The 20,915-nt window shown below is 41.8% G+C and overlaps 1 protein-coding gene across 12 annotated transcripts in view; it reads right to left on the reverse strand.

Annotated features, from left to right (window-relative positions):
- Positions 1–20,915, reverse strand: part of TRDN (triadin) — a 193,009-nt gene that overhangs the window by 136,481 nt on the left and 35,613 nt on the right. For all 12 annotated transcript variants that reach the window (XM_066614016.1, XM_066614000.1, XM_066613983.1 and 9 more), the window contains 6 exons: positions 18,714–18,743; positions 16,671–16,700; positions 10,112–10,171; positions 8,512–8,553; positions 3,668–3,763; positions 1,108–1,239 (listed from right to left, as the gene is read on the reverse strand). In XM_066614016.1, coding sequence (XP_066470113.1) covers positions 1,108–1,239; positions 3,668–3,763; positions 8,512–8,553; positions 10,112–10,171; positions 16,671–16,700; positions 18,714–18,743 — 390 coding nt within the window. The remainder of the gene's footprint in view (positions 1–1,107; positions 1,240–3,667; positions 3,764–8,511; positions 8,554–10,111; positions 10,172–16,670; positions 16,701–18,713; positions 18,744–20,915) is intronic.

Here is a 20,915-nt window from a genome sequence, read left to right on the forward strand (position 1 = left end):
CCCATACCCCTGAGATGCCAGTGCTTGCTGTTGTGAGTAAGAGCAAGTCCCCTCTGGCCCTGGCAGTGGCACAATTCTGGGGATCACGTCGCTGCCATCGCCCCCCTGCCCCTGCAAAGACTTACTGAGGTCCCAGAGTTCAAGTAGGACTTTGGGAACCGCTGCTCTGTAAAATGATTTGCCTGTTGTCTGCTTAGAAGCTGAAACTATGGCCTGGATTCTAAACTATGGTTAGCATAGCTAAAGACATAGTGAACATTTGAATGAAGGCCCTCAAAATATCAAACACCTCCATTCATATGCTTGCAAGAGGGTTTGAACAGAACACAGGCCTGCTCACTAATCTGCTTATAAGTGGATTTGAGAGCAGGCCTATCTTTGATTCACAACTATCTGCCATTATAACTACTAGAAAGATTTTCCTTTTCTACTGGGAAGAGAATGGCAACAATGTCTGAGAAAGCCACAGGCACTTCAAGGGCCTGCCAGAATGTTTTTTTCCCCACTGAGGAGTGAGGTTGGGACTACCAGTTCCAGAATTCCCAGCAGAAAAAGGTCAAAAAAGAAGGGATCATGAAGGCATTCAGTCTAGTGATATTCATCCATGAGGTCTCTCTTTTAAAGAGCTGCTATCAGAAAGTAAAACAGTTCCACAGCTTATTTTTCCATTCAAACAGTTTTCCATTCAAATCTTTCACAAGAGATCAAATGCATCATTCTCAAAAACATGAGCTTTAGCACACATTCAGGTTGAGCATGTGGAGAACTCATCTCAATTTTGCATCAAACTTTCAGCTGCTTGTGCATTCCTACCACAAACAAGATCTCAAAAAAGCTGTAGTGCTTTTTGTAGCGCACTGTAAAAAAATGTAGTGTAGTATATTCATCTTCATGTGGGAGAATGTGAATACATTTCCCACCATTGCAAGAAACTGGCTTATTGCTGGCTGGTCATTTATATCCCATTTCCTGGCCCTGAGGGATGAAGTTAAGTGAGGCACCTCCTCTCTCAGTGAAAATTGTTTCAGGGGATAAATTTTCCACATCCTTGGTGTCAGTCAGAACCTTGCATTGCTCTTTTCAGAAGTCACGAAAAAGGGCGATTACCTATAGCTTTTTCTTTCTTTTCCAGTTTTTCAGGGTGTTCCAGTCTACCTCTCTTCTCGGGTTTTTCTTTCTTTTCAGGTTTCTCTTTCTTTTCCAGTTTTTCATGTCTTTCAGGCTTTTCTTTGTGTACAACTACAAAAGAACAGACATATCTTGGGCTAAATTTGGCTAAATTTTTTTTTTAAATGCATTTTTAATATGGCAGGATTGGGGAAGGGGGCATATGTCAGGGTGAGTGACTTGTGGAGGATGTTAATCCCTCCAGACCCTCTCAACGCACCCATTTTTACTTGCACCAGCTAAAGAACAGGTCCAAGGAGACCCACTGGCAATCAAGGGGCTTAAGGAGAGGTAAAGGGAATAGGTTCCCTTACCTCTCCTGAGTCTCCTGATTGCACCACCACAATAGTATGCAGCATAATCTGTTCTGGAATGGCTGCATGCTGTGGTGGGGAAAAGGAGAGGAGTGGGCTGTGTTCAATGTGGTTTACTCCCAAGGAAACATGTACAGTATATTGATTGCAGACTTACTGAGGAATGCTGGGAGTTCTGGCAGAGTTTGAAGTAGATACAACCAAACGCAATGTAAGGAGAAGAATGCACAGTGATAAACATATTCTCAGATGACTTAAATCAATTTCAGATTCTAGCTCAAGAGAGAAGTTTAAAATGTCAATAAGTGCTTTTCATTAACGAACGATCTGGGGTGTTGCCGCATCACTGTGGCAGAAAACAGCAGGTAGTTTTCTATGGAAACTGTTATCAATACAAAGCTTTGCTGGAGCTCAAGACTCTAAGTGGATGGTAAATTTATAGAAGCTGCTTTGTACAATGAGGTCAAACAAATGAGGCCTGTCAAGAAAGGATCATTTTTATATCAGAGCAAAGAAAGTAAGCAAGAAAGAAGTGACTATCCAGTCTCTGTCCTTGTTTAACAGCATGTAGATTGCTGCAGAACATGCAGGAATGTGAAAATTTGTTTAAACCAAACAACAGACATTTAAGGGGGCATCTAATTGCCCTCTGAATATATACGAGTTATTATTTTCACATCTCCTCATTACATTCTTCATTTGGCTAGAAATTAAAACCAGATATTATTTCCCCTCTGCTGATTCAAGCTTTTGAAACAAAAGGACACAATAACAGACTTTCTCAGAGATGTCTCAGTTATGCTATACGTGACCCAAATAGATTGCCAAAATTATATCCTGGCAAATATTCAGGTCTTGCAAAGGGTTTAAGAAGCAAAGGCGTCACTAGGGGGGGCAGTGCACTAGGTTTTGCAGAGATCCTCCCTGCAGCGAGCAAGCGGCTCCTCCCCCTCCCCTCGGGAGCCACTCGCCTCCATTAAGCCTCACTGTACCGTGCAAGCGGCTCCTCCCCTCCCCTTTGGAGCCATGTGGGCGGAGGGGGGAAATGGAGGCGAATGGCTCCCAAGGGGAGGGGGAGGAGCCACTTGCACGCTGCAGGGAGTCTCTCTGCAAAATTTAGTGCATCGCCCCCCCCCCAGCGACACCATTGTTAAGAGGTTCAGTACAGACGATTACCAACTGGTCTGTTTTCAAAGAGAAATCGGAGGCTCTTCATGCAACAGCAGCCATGCTTCAACTGTAGAAAACTTCTGTGAGGGCCACGCTTCTTGCCCTTCACTCTGGAGCCTTGTGGGCTAAAACAATGGCACCCACCAGCAGCCAAGGGCCCAATCTGTGACAACAGGTTTGCAAAACAAGGAGCAGCAGAAAAGAATGGAAACACAGCTTATAGCCCAATCCTAACCCACGCTGGAGCAGGTTAGGGGCTGCCTGCGGCTCAGCCAAGGGCAAGGTGAATGCATTCCCCTTACCCTGGGTAACGGCACAGCAGCCCCAATGGGGCTACTCGGATCTGTGCCACCTAAAGAGACTGGAGCTGCACCAGGTTGCACTAGTGGGGTAAGGATCCAGCCTAAGTGCTGGATCACCCCCCACTCTGCCTCAGCCTACTCATGGGTCTGCCCACCACCCACCACCTATCCTCCCCCTGCCCCAGAATGCCTCCGTTCCACCTCCCTCAGCCCCTGCAACAGCCTGACTTGGTCAGCACAGTCTTACTTTTGCGTTGGCTCCGTGGGGCCCGAATTGGCCTCCCTCCTGTCGTGGTGGCGCCAACGTGCCTTATGGTACTTTTGCAATACCTCCTGACCAGCGCATGTGACTTGTGCTGGCCTAAAGGTCAGTTAGGATCAGGCCCTCAGTGAAACAACTGTACCTTCCAGCTGAGTGGCTCTTCCAGTGGATGTTTGCTGGTGTGTTGATTGGGTCATTCATTAATTCATTCATTCATTCAAATTGTGAACCTCTTTGCGACAGGCAGGCATTTTTCCCCCTTTTTATTTAGTTTTCCCTGTAAACTGCTTTTATTTTACTTTGTAAACTTTATGAACATTTTTTGGTTGAAATGCAGAATGTAAATATTCTTACATTCTTACAAGAGAAGCCAAACAAGATTCTGAAGAACAAGTGGCATTTCTCAAGGAGCTCCTGCATCTCACGGGAAGACACCTTATATGTTCACTTACCTTTAGGAAGTTCCCTTTTTTCAGGTTTTTCTACTTTCTCTGGTTTTTCAGGTTTTTTGGGCTTCTCAAGTTTCTTGGGTTTTTCTTCATGAATTTCTAGAAACAACCACATTTATTTTAATAGAAGTCACATTCAAAAGTGTTATTAGGCATAAACAAAATCTATCAGGTAGCTGTATAAAAATAGAAAGAAATACAGTACCAGAAAATTCCACTTTTATTTGACAGAATGATTACTGCAGTATATGAGTTTTTGAATCACACAAATGCTCCATAAAGCATTTTGCATCAGTGCAGGGAGCCACCATGCCAGTAGGAAGCAGCAGCCTTCCCACACACTAGTGGTGAGGCCCACCAGAGAAGGTAAGTCTGGCATGGGGTGGGGGTTAATGGGGCAGGAGAGAGCAGGGAGGGGTTTGAATGGCAGGAGGGCAGAATAGGCAGGAGATGCGGCAGGGGTGGGCGGATCAGGCTAGGGGGTGGGATCAAAGGCGCTGGTGCATGCCAAATCTCAAGGCCCTTCCCAGGCCTGATCTAGCTGCACAGGTTAACATGGACTTGTGCCAGCGATAGCACTGGTCCAGGTCCAAGTTGAACCAATGGAACTGCTGGGGCATTGGGGCAAGGAGAGAAATGTTCTCCTACCCTGAGGACACCTCCAGCAGCCAAAAAAAAAAAAAAAAACCACTTGATGCAGCACAGCCCATGTTGGTGCCACTGCATTGCTACACTGGGCTTTATATTAGACTGGGCTGTTAGATAGAAGAGAAGGCTAATATTTTCTTCATCAAATAGAAGATCATGGAATATCGCCTCCTACACCACTGCGCTACAGTATGTTATGATTGCAAACATAAACAGGTTCAGTATCCATTGTGTTGCAGAAAATCCTTGTGCAAGGTTTTTTTCCTTCATAAAATCTGATATAGGGAGGAGGTAGTCAGTGCATTTGTACAGCCTGTGTGGTTGTAGTTCTTACAGGAGACCAGTATCAACCAATATCGTTGCTTCTTCTGGAGGTCACACTTGAATGATTGCAGTTTTCATTGCTTAATCAATTAAAGCCTGTATGTCTGACTACCTTGATTCATTACATTTGTCTCTCATCAGGGTATCTAGCACTTTGTGTCAGCATCCAGAGTTCTATACTGCTTTATCCTCACAATAGCCCTGTGAAATATATTAAGTTGAGAGATAAGGACTTACTCATGATTTAGATTAAGTAATAAATTTCATGGTTACTTCAGGATGGAATCCCAGGTCTTCACAATTCATCTAGCACTCTGTCCATTACACCATACTACCTACCAAACTAATTATAAATAAGAGCCCAATCCTATCTCTGACATGCTACAGCATGCAGCTGGGCCAAAATGATACGTGCTATATGCTATGATGAGGGAAGGGGTGACCTGAAAGCAAGCAGGAGATAAAGAAAAGATATTTTTTACATTCTGGAAGCCTAAATGCCACTTATGGGTCTCCTCAGAGACACACCAGCCATTTTGGTGGTACGTGTCCGAGGAGAGAAAATGGGACAGGAGGTTTTTAAAAGGTGGGATAAGATCCAGCTTGCACAACTGCCTCTGGATCCACCCCTTCCATCCCCTGACAGAACCCAGTTCCTCTCCAACATGCCCCATTACTCCCCCTCTCCTTCCATGAACCAACCCCCAGGCTAGCTCACCTGCACCAGAGCAGGTTGCCGGCTGCAAAAGCAGGCTACCAATGCTGCTGCCGCAAAGTGACAGTAGCTTGAAAATAGACATCACCACACACTCCACACACTCCACATGTCATCAGCAGCTGATTTACAACAGGAAGTCAGTGTCCCGCTGCTGTACATTGGCTGAAAAGATTAGACGGTAAGGGTTTTAATAAGTCTAATTAGACTTTGTTTAGAATTACTAGTTGCTTCTGCAGTGCAATTGTTTATTCTACAAGCCTAACCATTTTTATCGTGCCACTAAATTTTTCATGTTATGTAAGGATGTTGATTACTTTACCCAATGTGGGAAACTACACTCTGTCCCTTGACATTGCAACTTCTATTCTTATCAAAAAATACATTGCCTGCCAAGTGAGATCTTATTTTTGGAAGTTAGATCAGCTGCACAAAGATGGATTAGCTATGGTGCGCTCCTTTAGTAAGCACATATTTTCAGGGAGGGTCTTCTTTTTTAAACACTGCTAGCAAATGCCCCAGCCTGCTGAGGACAGACAGAATTAACACCCACAGACAGCTGCTAGCTCACACTGCTTCTGCTCATGTTTCTTTGTAAAAGAGTTTTAAGGTCCTCAGAAGAGAGGTAGAAAATGCTCACTTCACTAGAAGCAACAGGAAAGCAAGCAGGGTTTCAAAAGATTTAGTAATACTTATAATAATAGCCCAATCCTATGCTTCACCCCCTCCCACTGATGCAGTAGGATGTGCTGCATCCTATGGGGAGGAGGTAGTCCTGGAGATCTCCTCTGGGTAAGAAGACATTTGTTTCCAATTTTCCCTCCTCCCTGCCCCCTTCGCCACCCCATTCTGCCCATGAAAGCCACCATAAATGTATTAGGTTTTAAGTACTGCCTGATTCATTATTGTTTCATAACATTTACTATTATTATTATTATGATTATTATGATTATTATGATTATGATTATGATTATGATTATGATTATGATTATTATTATTATTATTATTATTATTATTATTATTATTGAATTTCTACTCCACTTTGCAGTTGAAGGCCTCAAAATGGCTCACACAGTTAAAAAGAGAACTTAATAACATTCAATATGACATTCTAATTAAAACAGCAAGAACAGCAACACATATAGGGCCAGATTCCAGCCAAAGTAATCCGTGGATTTATCTTAAAGCCCTACATTTATCTATTTATTAGATCAATTTAAATTGATCTACGTTAAACCCTGCCATACACCCGGGGTCCTTCTGCTGCAAATATTCAGTTTCAAGAAACAAATGTCCAAATACCTAATAATTGTTGCTAGAATTTGAAATCTTCCTGTTATGACATGACCTGTCCTTTCTGGATAAGCATAAAGGTTTAAACTATAGTTCAGTGGTTCCCAACATTTTTTTATTTGCATAGCCCTTGGCAGCCCATTTCCATAAATTGTACCCCTAATATTAGACCCGTAATACATCCTACTGCCAGCCTCTAATGCCATTCTAGTGCAGACCTGCCTTTTTTCCGCCATTATTCAGTTCTTTTTCAAGTATCTCTAAAGGTCCTGGCAAGCACCCCTGGAGGAACATGTACCCTAGGCTGGGAACCACGGCATATAGTTGTTTCCATGCCCTTACCAAGCAGTGCTGGTTGCTGTTGTCCAACAGCCTGAGATTACCACTTTGTACTGTGAATGGCTATGACACCAAAGAACAGTGCAAGCAAACAGAACCTGGTCTGTATATGGTAGTAGAAAACAACATTTGTTCATCAGAACAATGTGTCTGTATCCACATTCCACTATGTTTGCCCAGCTGGTTTATTTTACCAAGAAGTCAACTATGGTTGTATATTCTTATCCCTTGGCCTTCACAAACCCATACAGCTTTAACATAGAACTTTGTGTAAATGTTTTAGTTAAAGCATACATGTAAGGCGAATGCCTTTGTATTGTTGTGTATTAAATCCTTTAGATGGTGACTTTAAAAAAAAAATCTGTCTTATAGTTAGTTTTGAATTAGCCTGATTCCACCACCACCCCAAATTTGGTGCTTTCACTGAGCAAAACCAAAGTTCCAAATGCATTTTGAAGGCTCAAGACTAGAGAACGATGGGCAAAACCAGTAATACCCTGAGCCTTGGGAGAATGAACCTGTGCAAACCCTGAGTTTGTATGACTGAACCCCGAGAAACCTTCTTCACCCAGATCAAATTTAACTACAGCTGTGCATCACTTAGCAACCAGTTGACTACTGACAAATTGGATATATGATGGTAGTCATTAGTCGGCAGTAACAGATTTCAAGAAGCACTTTGGAAAAAAAAGCAATTTAGAAATTGCTTACCAGATGCAAAGATGCCTCATAGAAGGCCCTGGAGGCCTCCTCCTCAGTGTAGAGTGGGGCTTCTGAAGGCCTAAAAATGGCCCGCAGAAGCCTTTGGAAGGCACTTCTATTTTTTCAGAAGCCACTTCTGCTTTGCTTCTGAAAACTGAAAGTGCCTTCCAGAGGCTTCTATGGGCCATTCCGAGGCACGCAGAGGTTGAGCACAACACAGGGGAAGTCTCCAGGGCCTTTCATGAGGCATTCTGGCATCAGGTAAGTTATTTTCATTTAGTGACCAAGGGCCCAATCCTATCCAACTTTCCAGCACTGGTGCAGCTGCAATGCCGCCTCAAGGTAGGGGAACAAATGTTCCCCTACCTTGAGGAGGCCTCTTTGACCGTCTCCCCACCACAGGATGCAGCGCACACCCCAATGGCACAGTTGCACCAGCACTGGAAAATTGGATAGGATTGGGCCCCAAGTTGCTTAACAATGGAGTTTGTGGAATGTAACCATGTTGTTAAGCATTGCAGACCTGTACTTTGAATGAAGTCTCTGCAAGGTCCCCCGAGACTCTCAGAAAGCTTTCTCCCAGATGCCTTGGGAGTTCACTGCAATTGGAGCCATCTCAGAGGAAGGCTCAAAAATCTCACCAGAAGTTGAACAGATAAAGGAAAACTAGGCCATGAGTACTAACTAGCAGCACCTGCAAACAATCCCTTGCTTATCATTTGATCCATGTTTTAATGGAAGATTTATCAAGGTTTCTAAACAGTTCTGTCCATTCTTATACACATCTGCAGACAATACCCATACTAAAACATAAATAACTAATTACCTTTGGTTTGTAATTTCTTTTCGACTTTTTCTACCTGGACCTCTGGAAAAAAAAAACACAATTTAATTATTATAAAAGAAAGTGCCATCATATGAAATCAGTGACAAAGCAAATTACAAATACACTTGTGTTGACTAACTAGTTACAGGCAGACCACTCCTGAGCTGTCCCGCACGCGGGCCTGGAGAGGCACTGAAAATGGCTGCTGCTGCATCCAGCACAAGCCAGGCAGCTGCTGCCTCCTCCAGAGAACTTTCACCCCTTCCCTGGGAAAAGCAAATAGCCCTGCAACAGGGCTACTCAATTCTACATTGACCTGAAGGTCAGTGTAGAATTCGGAACCTCCGCATCAAGCGGCCAGCCCAACATGAAGGTTCTGGATCCTGTGGAGTGAAGCTCCACTGGTCCCGCCTCCCTCCCACCCCGATCCTTCCCCCTGGCACTCCTCCTCCCCACCCAAAAAATAAGGTTGTGGTTTCTGGAATAACCCAACTTATTGTTCTGGAGAGAACCATCTGGGTTCACAATGGTGACAGCTAGAATTTTAGTACAGACTGGGGCATCAGCAAATTCTCCAGACAAAAGTGGTGGGGGGAAACACACTTTTTTGAACATTTAAAAAATTGCTCTTCTACTATATAACTAAAATGCCAATACACACCATTATCCTCATATTTCAGTGAAAGCTGTGGATGGCAAAGAGTGTCCTACAAAAGTGATGCAATATACTCCACTGTTTTATTGCAAGTCAAAGGTGGGATTTTAAAAGGGTCTAAAGAAACTTGAAGTCAGACAGTCAATCAATCAAGTCGATGCTTGAGGGGACTTGAATCAAGAAATGTTACACAAGTCAGAAAAAAGAAAAGAAAGAGGACAGAGGAAGTTTCTAATTGCATTATAGTATCCTGTTTGAGTTTTTAATTGGTTATACTATCCGGGACGTAAGCATCAGGGTCAGGGGAAAATGCAACATGAGCTGGAAAAAACCCTCCTGCCACACTCTACTTCACAGTTATGTAACAATAAAGCATTCAGGTCAGGGGTGGCAGCCAACTCAAAGCTGAGCCTGTTAGCACAATACAGAAACCTGGAGTGTCCTATCTGAGTCCCAAATTGCACTAAAAGATGCCTGTTCCAAGCAGGCTAGAGGTATGAACTAGAGTTCTCCTGTTTGACACTGCACTGCACTAGCTTGTTGTTACTCTCATAGTTGATGTATACATCATACTTGTTGATGCATATTGCTGTCTTCAAAATCAATAACTTACCACTCCCTTTAAAGAAATTGATAACGGCCACCTCTGTTTGCTATTGTGCAAATTTACCAGTTAAAATAATATAAATAAAAGTACTGAAGAAACAGAGCTTGATGGATCCCACCCATACCATAAATTCATCATCTTCCTGAGTGACAGGGATATAGTAGACGCAATCCTACCACTTGCTTTCCTTGCTAGCACAAGCTTAGCGCTGCATTAAGTGATAAACAAGGTATTCAGTCCAAGATCAAATTTTAGCAGGTATTTTCAGAGGTTTTAGCAGCCCTGCACATTCTTCACATACAGAACATATCCATACTAAAAGAAGTAGGAAAAATCACCTTTTGGTGCTGGTTTCTTTTCAGTTTTCTTATGTTCTTCAGGCTTGTCTATCTGGATCTCTAGAAGCAAAACATCATTTAGTTCTCAGGAAAAGAATTATCATAAGGAAGCAGTAAAGAAAGCACATTCCAAACACGTTAGCATTGACTAGCTCAAAGTAAAAGGCCTTTCAATTAATATTCCACTAATGCCATTGTGTCAACACTGTGGTTATATTTCCTTTTCACTTTCTTCCTGAATCCTGAGGGTGAATCAAGGCTGGAAAGGGGGCAGTACCAGTGGCAATGGCACTGCCAACATCCTATCCCTGGTCTCAATCTATCTTCATGGGACCACTCAGAATTACGCCAGCTAAACGCTGGCGCAGATCCAAGTAGACCCAGCAGGTCAGTGAGGGCTTAACAAATGTTCCCTTACCCAGAAGAGTCCTTTGGGACTGCCCTCCCCCCACAGGATCTAGGGTGTACTCCGGTGGTGCATCTGCATTGGTGGGGAGTTACTTCAATAGAATTGGGCTGTAAGACACTGAATAGAGCAGAACTATATCAGTGAATAGAGCAGAACTATACCAGTGAATAGGCTATGTGGATAGAAGCATCCATATACAGGCGAGCACCGCTTAACAGCCATTCACTTTAATGATGGACCGCCTATATGATGGTGGTTAAAGCACATTAAAGATGCTCTTAATGAGACAATCACATGTCCCATAGCCTGCAGCAGAGTGTCTGTTTACACAACAGAGAGGCTCTAAATGCAAAGAAGAGGCAATCTGTCTCCAATAGCCTTTGTAGCCAGCTAACGTCTGGCCAGGAGTGTCTGTTACAATGTTCACTTAACGACCTAGGGCGCAATCCTAACCCACTTTCCAGCACTGACATAAGAAAATGCAGCTCCAGGATAAAGCAACAAATTTTCCCTTGTCTTGAAGAGGCTTCTGTGACTGCCACCCAACTTCAGGATGCAGCATACATCCCATTGGCACAGCTATGCCAGTGCTGGAAAGTTGGCTAAGATTTGGGCCATAACTGCATAACAACAGGGATTGGAGAACATATCCCCATCTTTAAGTGTCCTACACCTGCAGTTCTGTAGGACAATGTAAGCAGCTAGCAACACTGTTAGGGGAGAGACAAGCCCTATTTCCAACCCACTTCCAGAACCTAGGGTAATTAGAAGAAGGTTTAGCTTTCATCAGGATTCTATTGGTATCCTTTACTTTTCCCCTATAAAAGTGAATATTAGATTTGGTAAGGTTTATGGCTCAAAAACAAGAAGTCCTCAAGAACTGCTAGAATTTAAACAAGAGGAAAGAAATCAGATTCTGACAGGCTTCCACTCACCCTTTTTTATTGCCTATGACAAATAGCTTTAATTTTCTGCTAATCATATCATATCTTTTTGCTGTGTTGCCAAAGTACTGTAGTTGCATTCTCATAGAAGACTTTACATGACCAGTTGAAAGGATGCAATTTATCTCCATCAGAAAGGCATATTGTTCATTAATCCTAAATATTATGAATTCATGTTTAGAAAACTGACATAATCCCGCAGTAGCAAGGATAATCTTTGTCGTCAAGGCAACCATCCTGAATCTTCATGAGATGACAGTACAGTTTATTAAATTATTGTGGAGATGTAATTTAAAAGATCATTCATTGATCATGATTCATTGACATAAAAGGTTTTCATTGCTAAATTTTCATTAGCAAACAAGGAAATAAGGTGGAAAATTCCACAGTATTTTTGTATCAGTTGTTCAAATCAACCAACTTCTCTGAATTATTGCCCTGGTTTAAAACCTAAAAGTATATGTATTAGAACATACTAATGTGTAAAACTGAATGTACAGCCAACCCTTATACTGAAATCTGATGTTTACATCTGGTCACCACACATGGAGTATAACACCAAATTCAAGCAGTTCGATTTCAGTACTATTTCAACTTCATAAAGCACTTGACTGACTCCCAAATGATTGCAATGTGCTTAACTCTCCCCCGAGATCAACATAATTCAAAAGCACAAAAGTTTGTTTAGATTGTACCTAATTTTTGCTTTACAAAAAAAATGAAACCTCTTGCATTGACCACTACCCAAACTAGTGTCATGTAACTGAGGGTGCAATCCTAACTAACTTTCCAGCACTGCGGTAAGAGCAACGCAGCTCCGAGTTAAGGGAACAAACATTCCCCTACTTTGAGGAGGCCTCCGTGAGTGCCACCCAACTGCAGGATGCAGCACATGCCCCAGTGGCACAGCTGTGTTAGTGCTGGAAAGTTGGTTAGGATTAGGGCCTGACTCAATTTTAAAGAATATATCTGAGCAAGCAAAAAGATGGCTTTATATGTTTTGTGTCATTTTCCTGAAGCATAGAACAAGATAAGGACATTCTGAAGGAAATAGGGTATTCTAGAGCTGCTTCATCAGCATGTAATGGGAATCATTTTCAACTAAACAATGTCGCCGTTCTCTAAGCACAATAGGGTTGGGTTCAATGAGTGGGAAACAGCATTTTTAACAGTCTAATTAGCAGGAGCCTTTTGTAGTATTAACTACAGATTAACAAGGATTTTCCTCTTTGCCTTTTTGCTTGCTTTGAAGTTCAAACTCCTGTCCCTGTCTTCAAGTGAAAAACTTCAAATTAGAAAATGGAGCTGGATCTTGTCCCTTGACTAACAAGGCCAAGACTCCTCTCCTACTGATAGTCCTGCTGCCTTTCATGCTTTCCCTATTTATGGTAGTGATTCATGATGGATAAATGTATGAAAGATATATTTTGTCATCTTCTGGTTCCTAAATTGTGGTCACTGATACCAAGAAACATTTTTCCTATCCATGTAATACTTGGGGTTTTATTCCTCGGCTTGGTCTGGAATCAGGAATTGACACAATTGGGACAAGATGTTGAATGGCATGGAAATGAGTCCAGTTAAATTTCTCTTTGGATGATTTGATGGATGGCTAGTGCTTGCACTCAGGGTCCCAATTATTGCTGTATTCTCCACAGGAATCATTTTTCTCCAGGTCAGATTAGCCAGTGACCGGGTGTGTGTGTGTGTGTGTGTGTGTGTGTGTGTGTGTGTGTGGAAGGGGGTTTCTCCACAGCATATTGCTTGACCCACTTGTATAAATCCTTGTGAGCTGTTTTCCCTTTAAACACCTCATGTATTGCATCTGTGCTCTGCTTGTAGCATACAGTAGTTTGCCTGTTGGGGTGAGTTGGCAGGGTCATGTAGGTGGACATTTTTCTCTGCAGTGTAAGTTATACCAAATGTCCTTTTATGTTTTCACCAAAGCTTTATTCTGCATTGGGATAGTATCTGATTATAAACCATAATAGGATTGTCTTTTGCTATGTTTATAGAACAGACAGAATAATGCCTAGCTCATCTAAACAGCATGTTAATCATGAATGATGATGATGATAATCTAGAATAGAATAAAATGGTAGTACAAAATAATCAGTATGAGCATGAAAAGTGCATCAGAGGAATAATTATGTAATTTTGGAATCTTCCAAAATAAAATTGTATATGTTTTAATATAAAATGCTTTTGCAAAGATTCACAAAATGCTTTCCAGTGAGAAATCGTTAAAGAGACAGCAAGCCCCCATTACAGACTATGGTAAAAGCAATTCACATACCAAAAAAAGCACACTGCCATATGGAGATATAAAGAGAAAATCAGCTAGACACTGAAAGCACTAAATATGCAAATGGCGATATTCTTCAGAGGGAAGTGAATGGAATAACTAATTACCCAAATGGTGCCAGCATCAGCCATACTGGCAAACTCTGTTAGGCCCACCGATTTCAGGAGAGAGTTGCGCTATTCTAGTGCTTGTATTTTAAGTACTCCTGTGGCTTGAAAGAAGAATTTTGGATTTAGATAAAGAGTCTTTATTGACTCAGTGGCTGGATTAACAGTTTTCTAAGACATTCACATTATCAAAATGAAATTTGTCACCCTCAATGTTATTAAAGATGCGTTGAAAAAGCGTAGGAGGAACGTGACCATGACAGCATGGTGTCAACATGCAAACGTGTGTGATATGCTTTAATAAAATGTTCAGTTAGTAGAACAGAGGTGATCTCTTCCTAAATATTGTGGAGGAAGCAAAGGATTATCAACAACTTTAATGGTATGTTACATAAACAGTACACTATCTGCTTCACACACGCACACTGCCCTAGGTCCTTTTTGACTAAAGTATATCAATGAGGCAACCATAAATTCATGAGATATAAGAGTTTTGAAGCTAGCTTCTCAGAGGCTGTTTGGCTGTGACAATATAAACCTGCTTGCCCAGGCAACCCTGGTTCCAATAACAGCACCAGTCAAATCCCATGCACTGTCCCTCCCTCCAAGCTTGTAAACAGCAGATGCAAATGGCAGCATCTCTCACCCTCTCCATTAGTGAATGGGGGGGGGGGGCTGATGGCACAGGGTGGCTTAGGGGGTCAGCCCTCTGATAAGCACATGCCAGTGTCTGATCTAGTTGAAATAGGATGCTGCATCTGCCTGGTTCTTCCCTTCTTCCTTTTCACTAATCATTTCAAACTGTGTGTTGAAAGCCAGACACTGTGTTTGACCAGAAACAGGAACAAATTGTGAATGGCCAGCCCCCTAATCCAGGGGTTCTCAAACTCCTCAGGAGTAAAACTTCCAAGGTTAATCTTGGTAGGGGAGGGGATCACACCGCTGTTGGGGGGAGCCAGGGTCTTTCCTTTACATACAGAACAAAGCAGCAGCATCCTGTGTGTGTGGGGAGCTCTGCAGACACCTCCCTAGGGCTCCCCAACACAGAGAGAATATAAAAAATTATCGGAAGTGGGTCGCGATAGTTATTTTTTCATTCTCTGCACAATGAGGAGCCCTGCAGAGGTGTCTGCGGGATTCACTGTACCCTTGGGACACTGCTGCTTCGTTGTGTTAGTAAATGAAAGCCTGAAATGGCCCCCCTGATCCCGGGGATTGTGTCACTACGTTCCCCACTCTTAAAGGGATAAAGGCACTTGGGTTGGGGTGTCTGCCCTAATCGCTAAGCACACTGCTAGAACCTATTTCCAAAGTCACATTGAACAGGGGCTCAGTTGATTCTGAAGTTTCATAACACATAAAATCTTATTATTGTACAGTGGAGCCTCACTTCAAAATGGGTTCACTTTACAATCAAATCACTTTACAATGGACTCTCTGTTGTAAAACAAGGTTCACTATACAAGTGATGCACTTTACAGTGGGCTCACAACTGCCATCAACAGGACCTCATGGATGATAGATAAGCCAATCAGTGTTGTGAATGTAAGTGCTTGATAGCATCTTAGCCAACAGCAGTTTTTAACATCATGGCTGTACATCTGGAGGGAAGGATGAGGCTGATCTGAACACTGATACAAATATAAGCCTTCCAGGTAGCATCTTAGACAGTTGCAGTATTTTTAACATTGTGACTGTGCGCACAGAGGAAAGAACACAGCCTTGTAATTTGTGTTTTATAATTACAACATTGTGTAAACTAATAACCACGGCTCCTAAAGAGCGCAGTAAGCACCTTTTAAAATGACCTTTTAGGAGAGAAATAGTTTAGTTCTGTGACAAGAAATTTCAACTTCTGAGGTCTTGGAATAAATTACCCCCCCCCCCCATTACATTATTGGGTTCACATTTCAATATTTTTACAATACAATGATGTATTGAACAGATTACCGTTGTAAGGCAAGGGTCCACTGTAGTTTAGGGGGTTGTGCCTTAAAACACTAGGTGTTATTGGTGTAGTTCTTCATGGTCTTGCATCTTAATGATTTCAGTGAATAATGGTAACGGCATAATGGATTCCAATGAGTAATGAATTGAATAAATCCATAACACTTAGGTTTTTAAAAGGTCTTTGGTCAATATTTATTTTCACATTGGGACAACAGTATCAGGACCTAAATGTTATTTCCTATATTATTTGGACAGCCTGATGGTCATTCAGTTACAAGAGATACTAGAATACTGCAATGTTTAAAAGAAACCTTATGTTACTTGCAGTGGTAACTCAAGCACTTAATGAGTACTCAGACAAGGTCTAGTGACCTGTGTATTTCCAATATTGCCATGTTACGTACCTGCTAAACATGAAAACTAGTGAATTGATGACCAAGTGATGGGAACATGTAAGGAAATGCAGCCATATATGTGCATTATAAGTGAGTGTCTGTCTTTTAAAATTGGCTCCCTGTCACTGTTGTGGAATTTGCAGCATGAGCCAAGCTGGCAACTTGATCATGTGAGGGAGAAAACTGGTCAACTGGTTAGAGACATCACATCAATTCTTCACTTTGTGCCTCAGAGCTCCTGCTACTTGGATGATGGGTTTTGAGGGCCTGAGTCCAGCAAAAGCGCACAAAATTCCCCAACCACAGTGATTATCTTTCACATTCTTCTTATATGACTTCTCCTGCCCATAGCAATGAAGTAGTTTAGCAGGAGTAAGCTTGACAAACCGACCATCTCACACACCAAGACATCCGGAATATTATAGAAGATGGAATGAAAAATTGCTCACCTTTCTTTTTGACTGGCGGCTGGATTTCTTCTAAACAGACCAAAAAAAAAAGTACATATAGTAATGTTGAAATTTAAGTGTATTTTGAAAACAGACTGCTCTGCTGCAAACTTAGATGAGTTATATAAAAGTAAGTTCACTTGACACCAGGAAGCCTGCTTTCATATAAATAAGGTCAAGTACTTTTAGTCAATAGTTTCTCTTCTACCATCAAGGAGTAGTTCCCTGCATGTAACTCAGAATGGTTATGAGAAGAAAGGAATGAAATGATGTGTGAGGGTAGAAAAAGATACAAAAATTTCTTGGGTACTGAAAAATTCTTCACAACTGACTCAGCCAGGAAGAAGATAATACTTAGCAGTTAATCTATACTCTTACCTCCTGCCACATCTGAAGTGTTTACAAGGTCCCAAATCACCATAGTTCTGGGGTACTCCCATCTCACTTGAATGGGACCTGAAACCAGCACAGAGGTTTCTTCTATTTCTCTCTGGATCTTTTCGACCTCATGGCCCAATCCTATCATGGATTAGACCAGTTTGTGGAGAGCTTTCTGCTGTTGTAAAATGGTGTCTGGCAGCAGCCATTTTAGGTGCGCTGCCACAATGGGTGGCAGTGCTGGAGGCCTACTGCTGGACCTACAAATGTAGGTGCAATAGCAGTAGGGGTGGAATGAAGCAGGGAGGGGTGGAATGCAGGTGGAGGGGGTAGAAAAGGGGAAGGGAGGGAGGCAGACCAGGCAGGTATTGCTGGCACTTGTTTATGCCGATATCCTAACTCCCATCTGAAAGCGTTGCCATTACATGCCTCGGATTTATGCCTGCTAAACAGCAACCATAGATCCAAAGAGTCCCATGGTGGCAATGTAGGCTTTCCCTGAAGTAAGTGAGCAAATGTTAACAGGAAGAGACCCTTCCACTGATACAGTACATGTTCCATTGGTACTGCTGCAACTGTGGGAAGGAATTTGGGTAAGATTGGGCTGGCATTCTCACTTCCCTTCAGTTTAATTGAACCAATATATAACAGCACTCCTGTGCCTTAAGTAGTTGTGTAGGATTTTCAGAAGGTGGATATTTTCTTGTCCTAGTACTGCCATGGTAAGAGAAGTAGCTTCTATGTATCTCTCTTTTGTATTTATCTCTCTTTGAAACCCCACTTCTAGAGATGTCACTAAGCTGGCATTGAACTGAAGGACCATCTTTTCTTTATGAACCTACCAGATACATTCATTGAGAATTAGTGTAAAAGCAGCTGCATACTTGTAGGAACTCTCCATTCAATTGGAATCACCCAGGCTTCCTGATTGCTTACACCAGGGGTCTCCAAACTTTTTGGCCAGAGGGCCACATCAAATATCTGGTGTGGTGTGGAGGGCCAAGAAAAAATTTTAAATATAAATTTTAAATAAATAAATTAGAGATTGAACTTAGGTGAGTGAATGAATGAATGAATGAATGGGCTCATTCATTCAACATCTCTGGCCTTTAGAACACCCTGCAGACGCTATCAGAGCACAGTTCTGGTCATGTTCAGTTGAGTGGGCCAGAGGCTTTCAGGGGACAAGAGGTTGGCCGTGGGCCGGAAAGAGGCTTGCTGCGGGCCACATCTGGCCCCGGGCCGGGGTTTGGAGACCCCTGGCTTACATGAATAGAATCCACTCATTGGTACCATAAGCATAGCCAATGGACATGTTCCCATGCTCCCTCCAAGCACTGAGTCATATAGGATTTATTAGAAAGAATTACAGCGCTACTCCTTGTAAGGTTGGTGGATTTGTGTACTTGAAAGTTCCTTTAAATAGGAAACATCTTTCATTCTGACAATCAGTCAAAATTACAACTTGACATTCAATATACTGCATAGGAACAACCTATTCTACATGGCTTTCTAATTATTTTTATCTACAAAAAAGGATGCACAATTAGTAGAAAGATATATAATTAGCAATAGCACTGGCAGAATAAACCTGCATTGTTCTCACCTAATACCCACTTAATCAAACAAAGCGTGCAACCTTTTATAAAGACAAGCAAAACCAACCTTTTATTTTCAAGGAAGGTTCCACTTCACCTAAACCAAGAAAGAAAATAATAACCAGATGAATAGCAGCATAATAATATATTAGCAATATTTTTCCATGCTAGGTTATGTTCATGTTGAAATGCACTCTAGAATTATGAGTTCAACAATAAAAAGAAGCTCAATTCCAAGATGTTTAGACTTTTATACTCCTATTTTCTTGTGCAGTTCAGGTTGCTTATAGCTGTTCTGTTCCAAACAGAATGAGGAGCATGGTATGTGTTCACATAGGTCAAGAACCATTACCCCCTCCCCCCACTCACTCTTCTGTATATAAACTGGGGCTTCCAACTGGGGCTTTTTGATTCACACCTCCACGAGCTGTGTCAGGTACCAGTCCCAAATGTTCCCTAAATTGCAGGAAGAACAGATAGTGTAGGAGAATGCAGGTGGATACTCGGCCTCTAGCACATTCCTTGAAATTCTGAAATTGATAACTTGAAGATGACTGCAATTAGTGGCCACCATGTGATGAATCCTTACATATTCCTATTATAGAGTTGCTCTAATCCAGAGACATAAAGCTCTTGTACCTTTTAGGACTGAAAAACACTATTCTATGCAAGTTTTGTAGGTACAGGAGCTGTTTCAAGGTCTAGACCTGGTGATGCTATATTTGTCTCACAATCTGGGTTTTCCAGTTGGGTATCAAGGGTGATGTCAGGGTTTATCAAGTTGGCTATTAGGCAATCGATCATTTTCATCAGAGGGTCTGCCTAGCCACACCAACCATAAACTATAAGCCTTCATGAGGCTATGGTAGTGCCAATGCAACATTGGAGGGCAAATTACCACCTGGATCCAAGTATAGGGCTTTGACAAAGATCTATCAGAAACCTAAATAATTTCCTTAGCATAAAACATGAAGTGCTTTCCAAGTTCAAATTCTTATCTGCCTTGATTCTCAGCACGTATGACAATATTTCTATGACGCTGATACTTGTCTTTATTGAATAATGTATGATACTGAATAATGATACTGAATAATGATGGCTAGATATGTTAAATAACTATTTAAATGCTTATTTGTATACCTTTGCTGAGAAGGAGTTCCTGAGATTTCACTTAGGGCACAATCCTAACCAGGTCTACTCAGAAGTAAGTCCTATTTTGTTCAATGAGGTTTACTCTCAGGAAAATGTGATTAGGATTGCAGCCTTACTTATTTTTGGTCCCAAAGAAGTCTTTGCTAGAAGCCTTTAGAAATTACAAGAAGTCATAGAGCAGCGATTTTCAACCACTGTGCCGTGGGACACTAGTGTGCTGTGGATGGTGTCTCAGGTGTGCCGTGGGAGTTTGGGGAGGGTCATTTATATGTTGTGCCTTGTCAATGGTAAAAAAAACTGATGGTGTGCCTTGACAATTTTCGCACCTTGTCAGATGAAAAAGGTTGCAAATCATGTCATAGAGGTCCCTTTCTATGATATTTATGCCCTCCCTCTTGTATACGTTTATCATCCACAATGTAAAAAAAATAATCTGAAAAGATACTTTTAGTCTGTAAAGCCCTATGAATGGGAACTGGATTTTACAACATTTCTAGTTTGGTAGCAAGAATAAATGATTTAGCTCTGCCGTGAACCATCCCACAAAACAAGACCCAGAGTTAACAATGAAATGCTTGTTAGTATGCACAGGCATTGCTAATCCAAGAGCCCCCACAGTGGTAGAAATTAGGTGATACTTCAAACTGACAAACGTATTTGGAGGGAACCACATTTTGGTTCCAGCTGGGTTTTAATTATATTTGTTAAGAAGTGCGTTCTCAAGCTACAAAGCACAATGAATATGGAATGAAGACTATGGCGTGTTGAGTGTACATCATACCAAACAACAGATACGCAGCATAGAAAAGAGCAGGCATTGTATAAAGTGAGCAGACATTCTTTTGGATCTATTGTTGCATACAAGCTTATCCATTGCAAAACTGGTTATCTTTTGATGCTTCATTAAAACCGACTGCCTCAGCTGACTGCAATTGGGTGGTGGATTTTAATTGCAATTCTGAAACAACAGAGGCTGTGGCGGTAATACAAGGGAGTTTCCTGCAAAAGCACAAAACCAGATTTCGACTTTGGAAAAAATAGCCCCAACTCCCTCAATATGGGTAGCATGGATTGTTGTTGAGATAGAATAAGCAAGAGCTCTTTAGGCTCATGGAGT

Source organism: Tiliqua scincoides, chromosome 1, assembly GCF_035046505.1.
Source record: "Tiliqua scincoides isolate rTilSci1 chromosome 1, rTilSci1.hap2, whole genome shotgun sequence".
Taxonomy (NCBI): Eukaryota; Metazoa; Chordata; class Lepidosauria; order Squamata; family Scincidae; genus Tiliqua; species Tiliqua scincoides.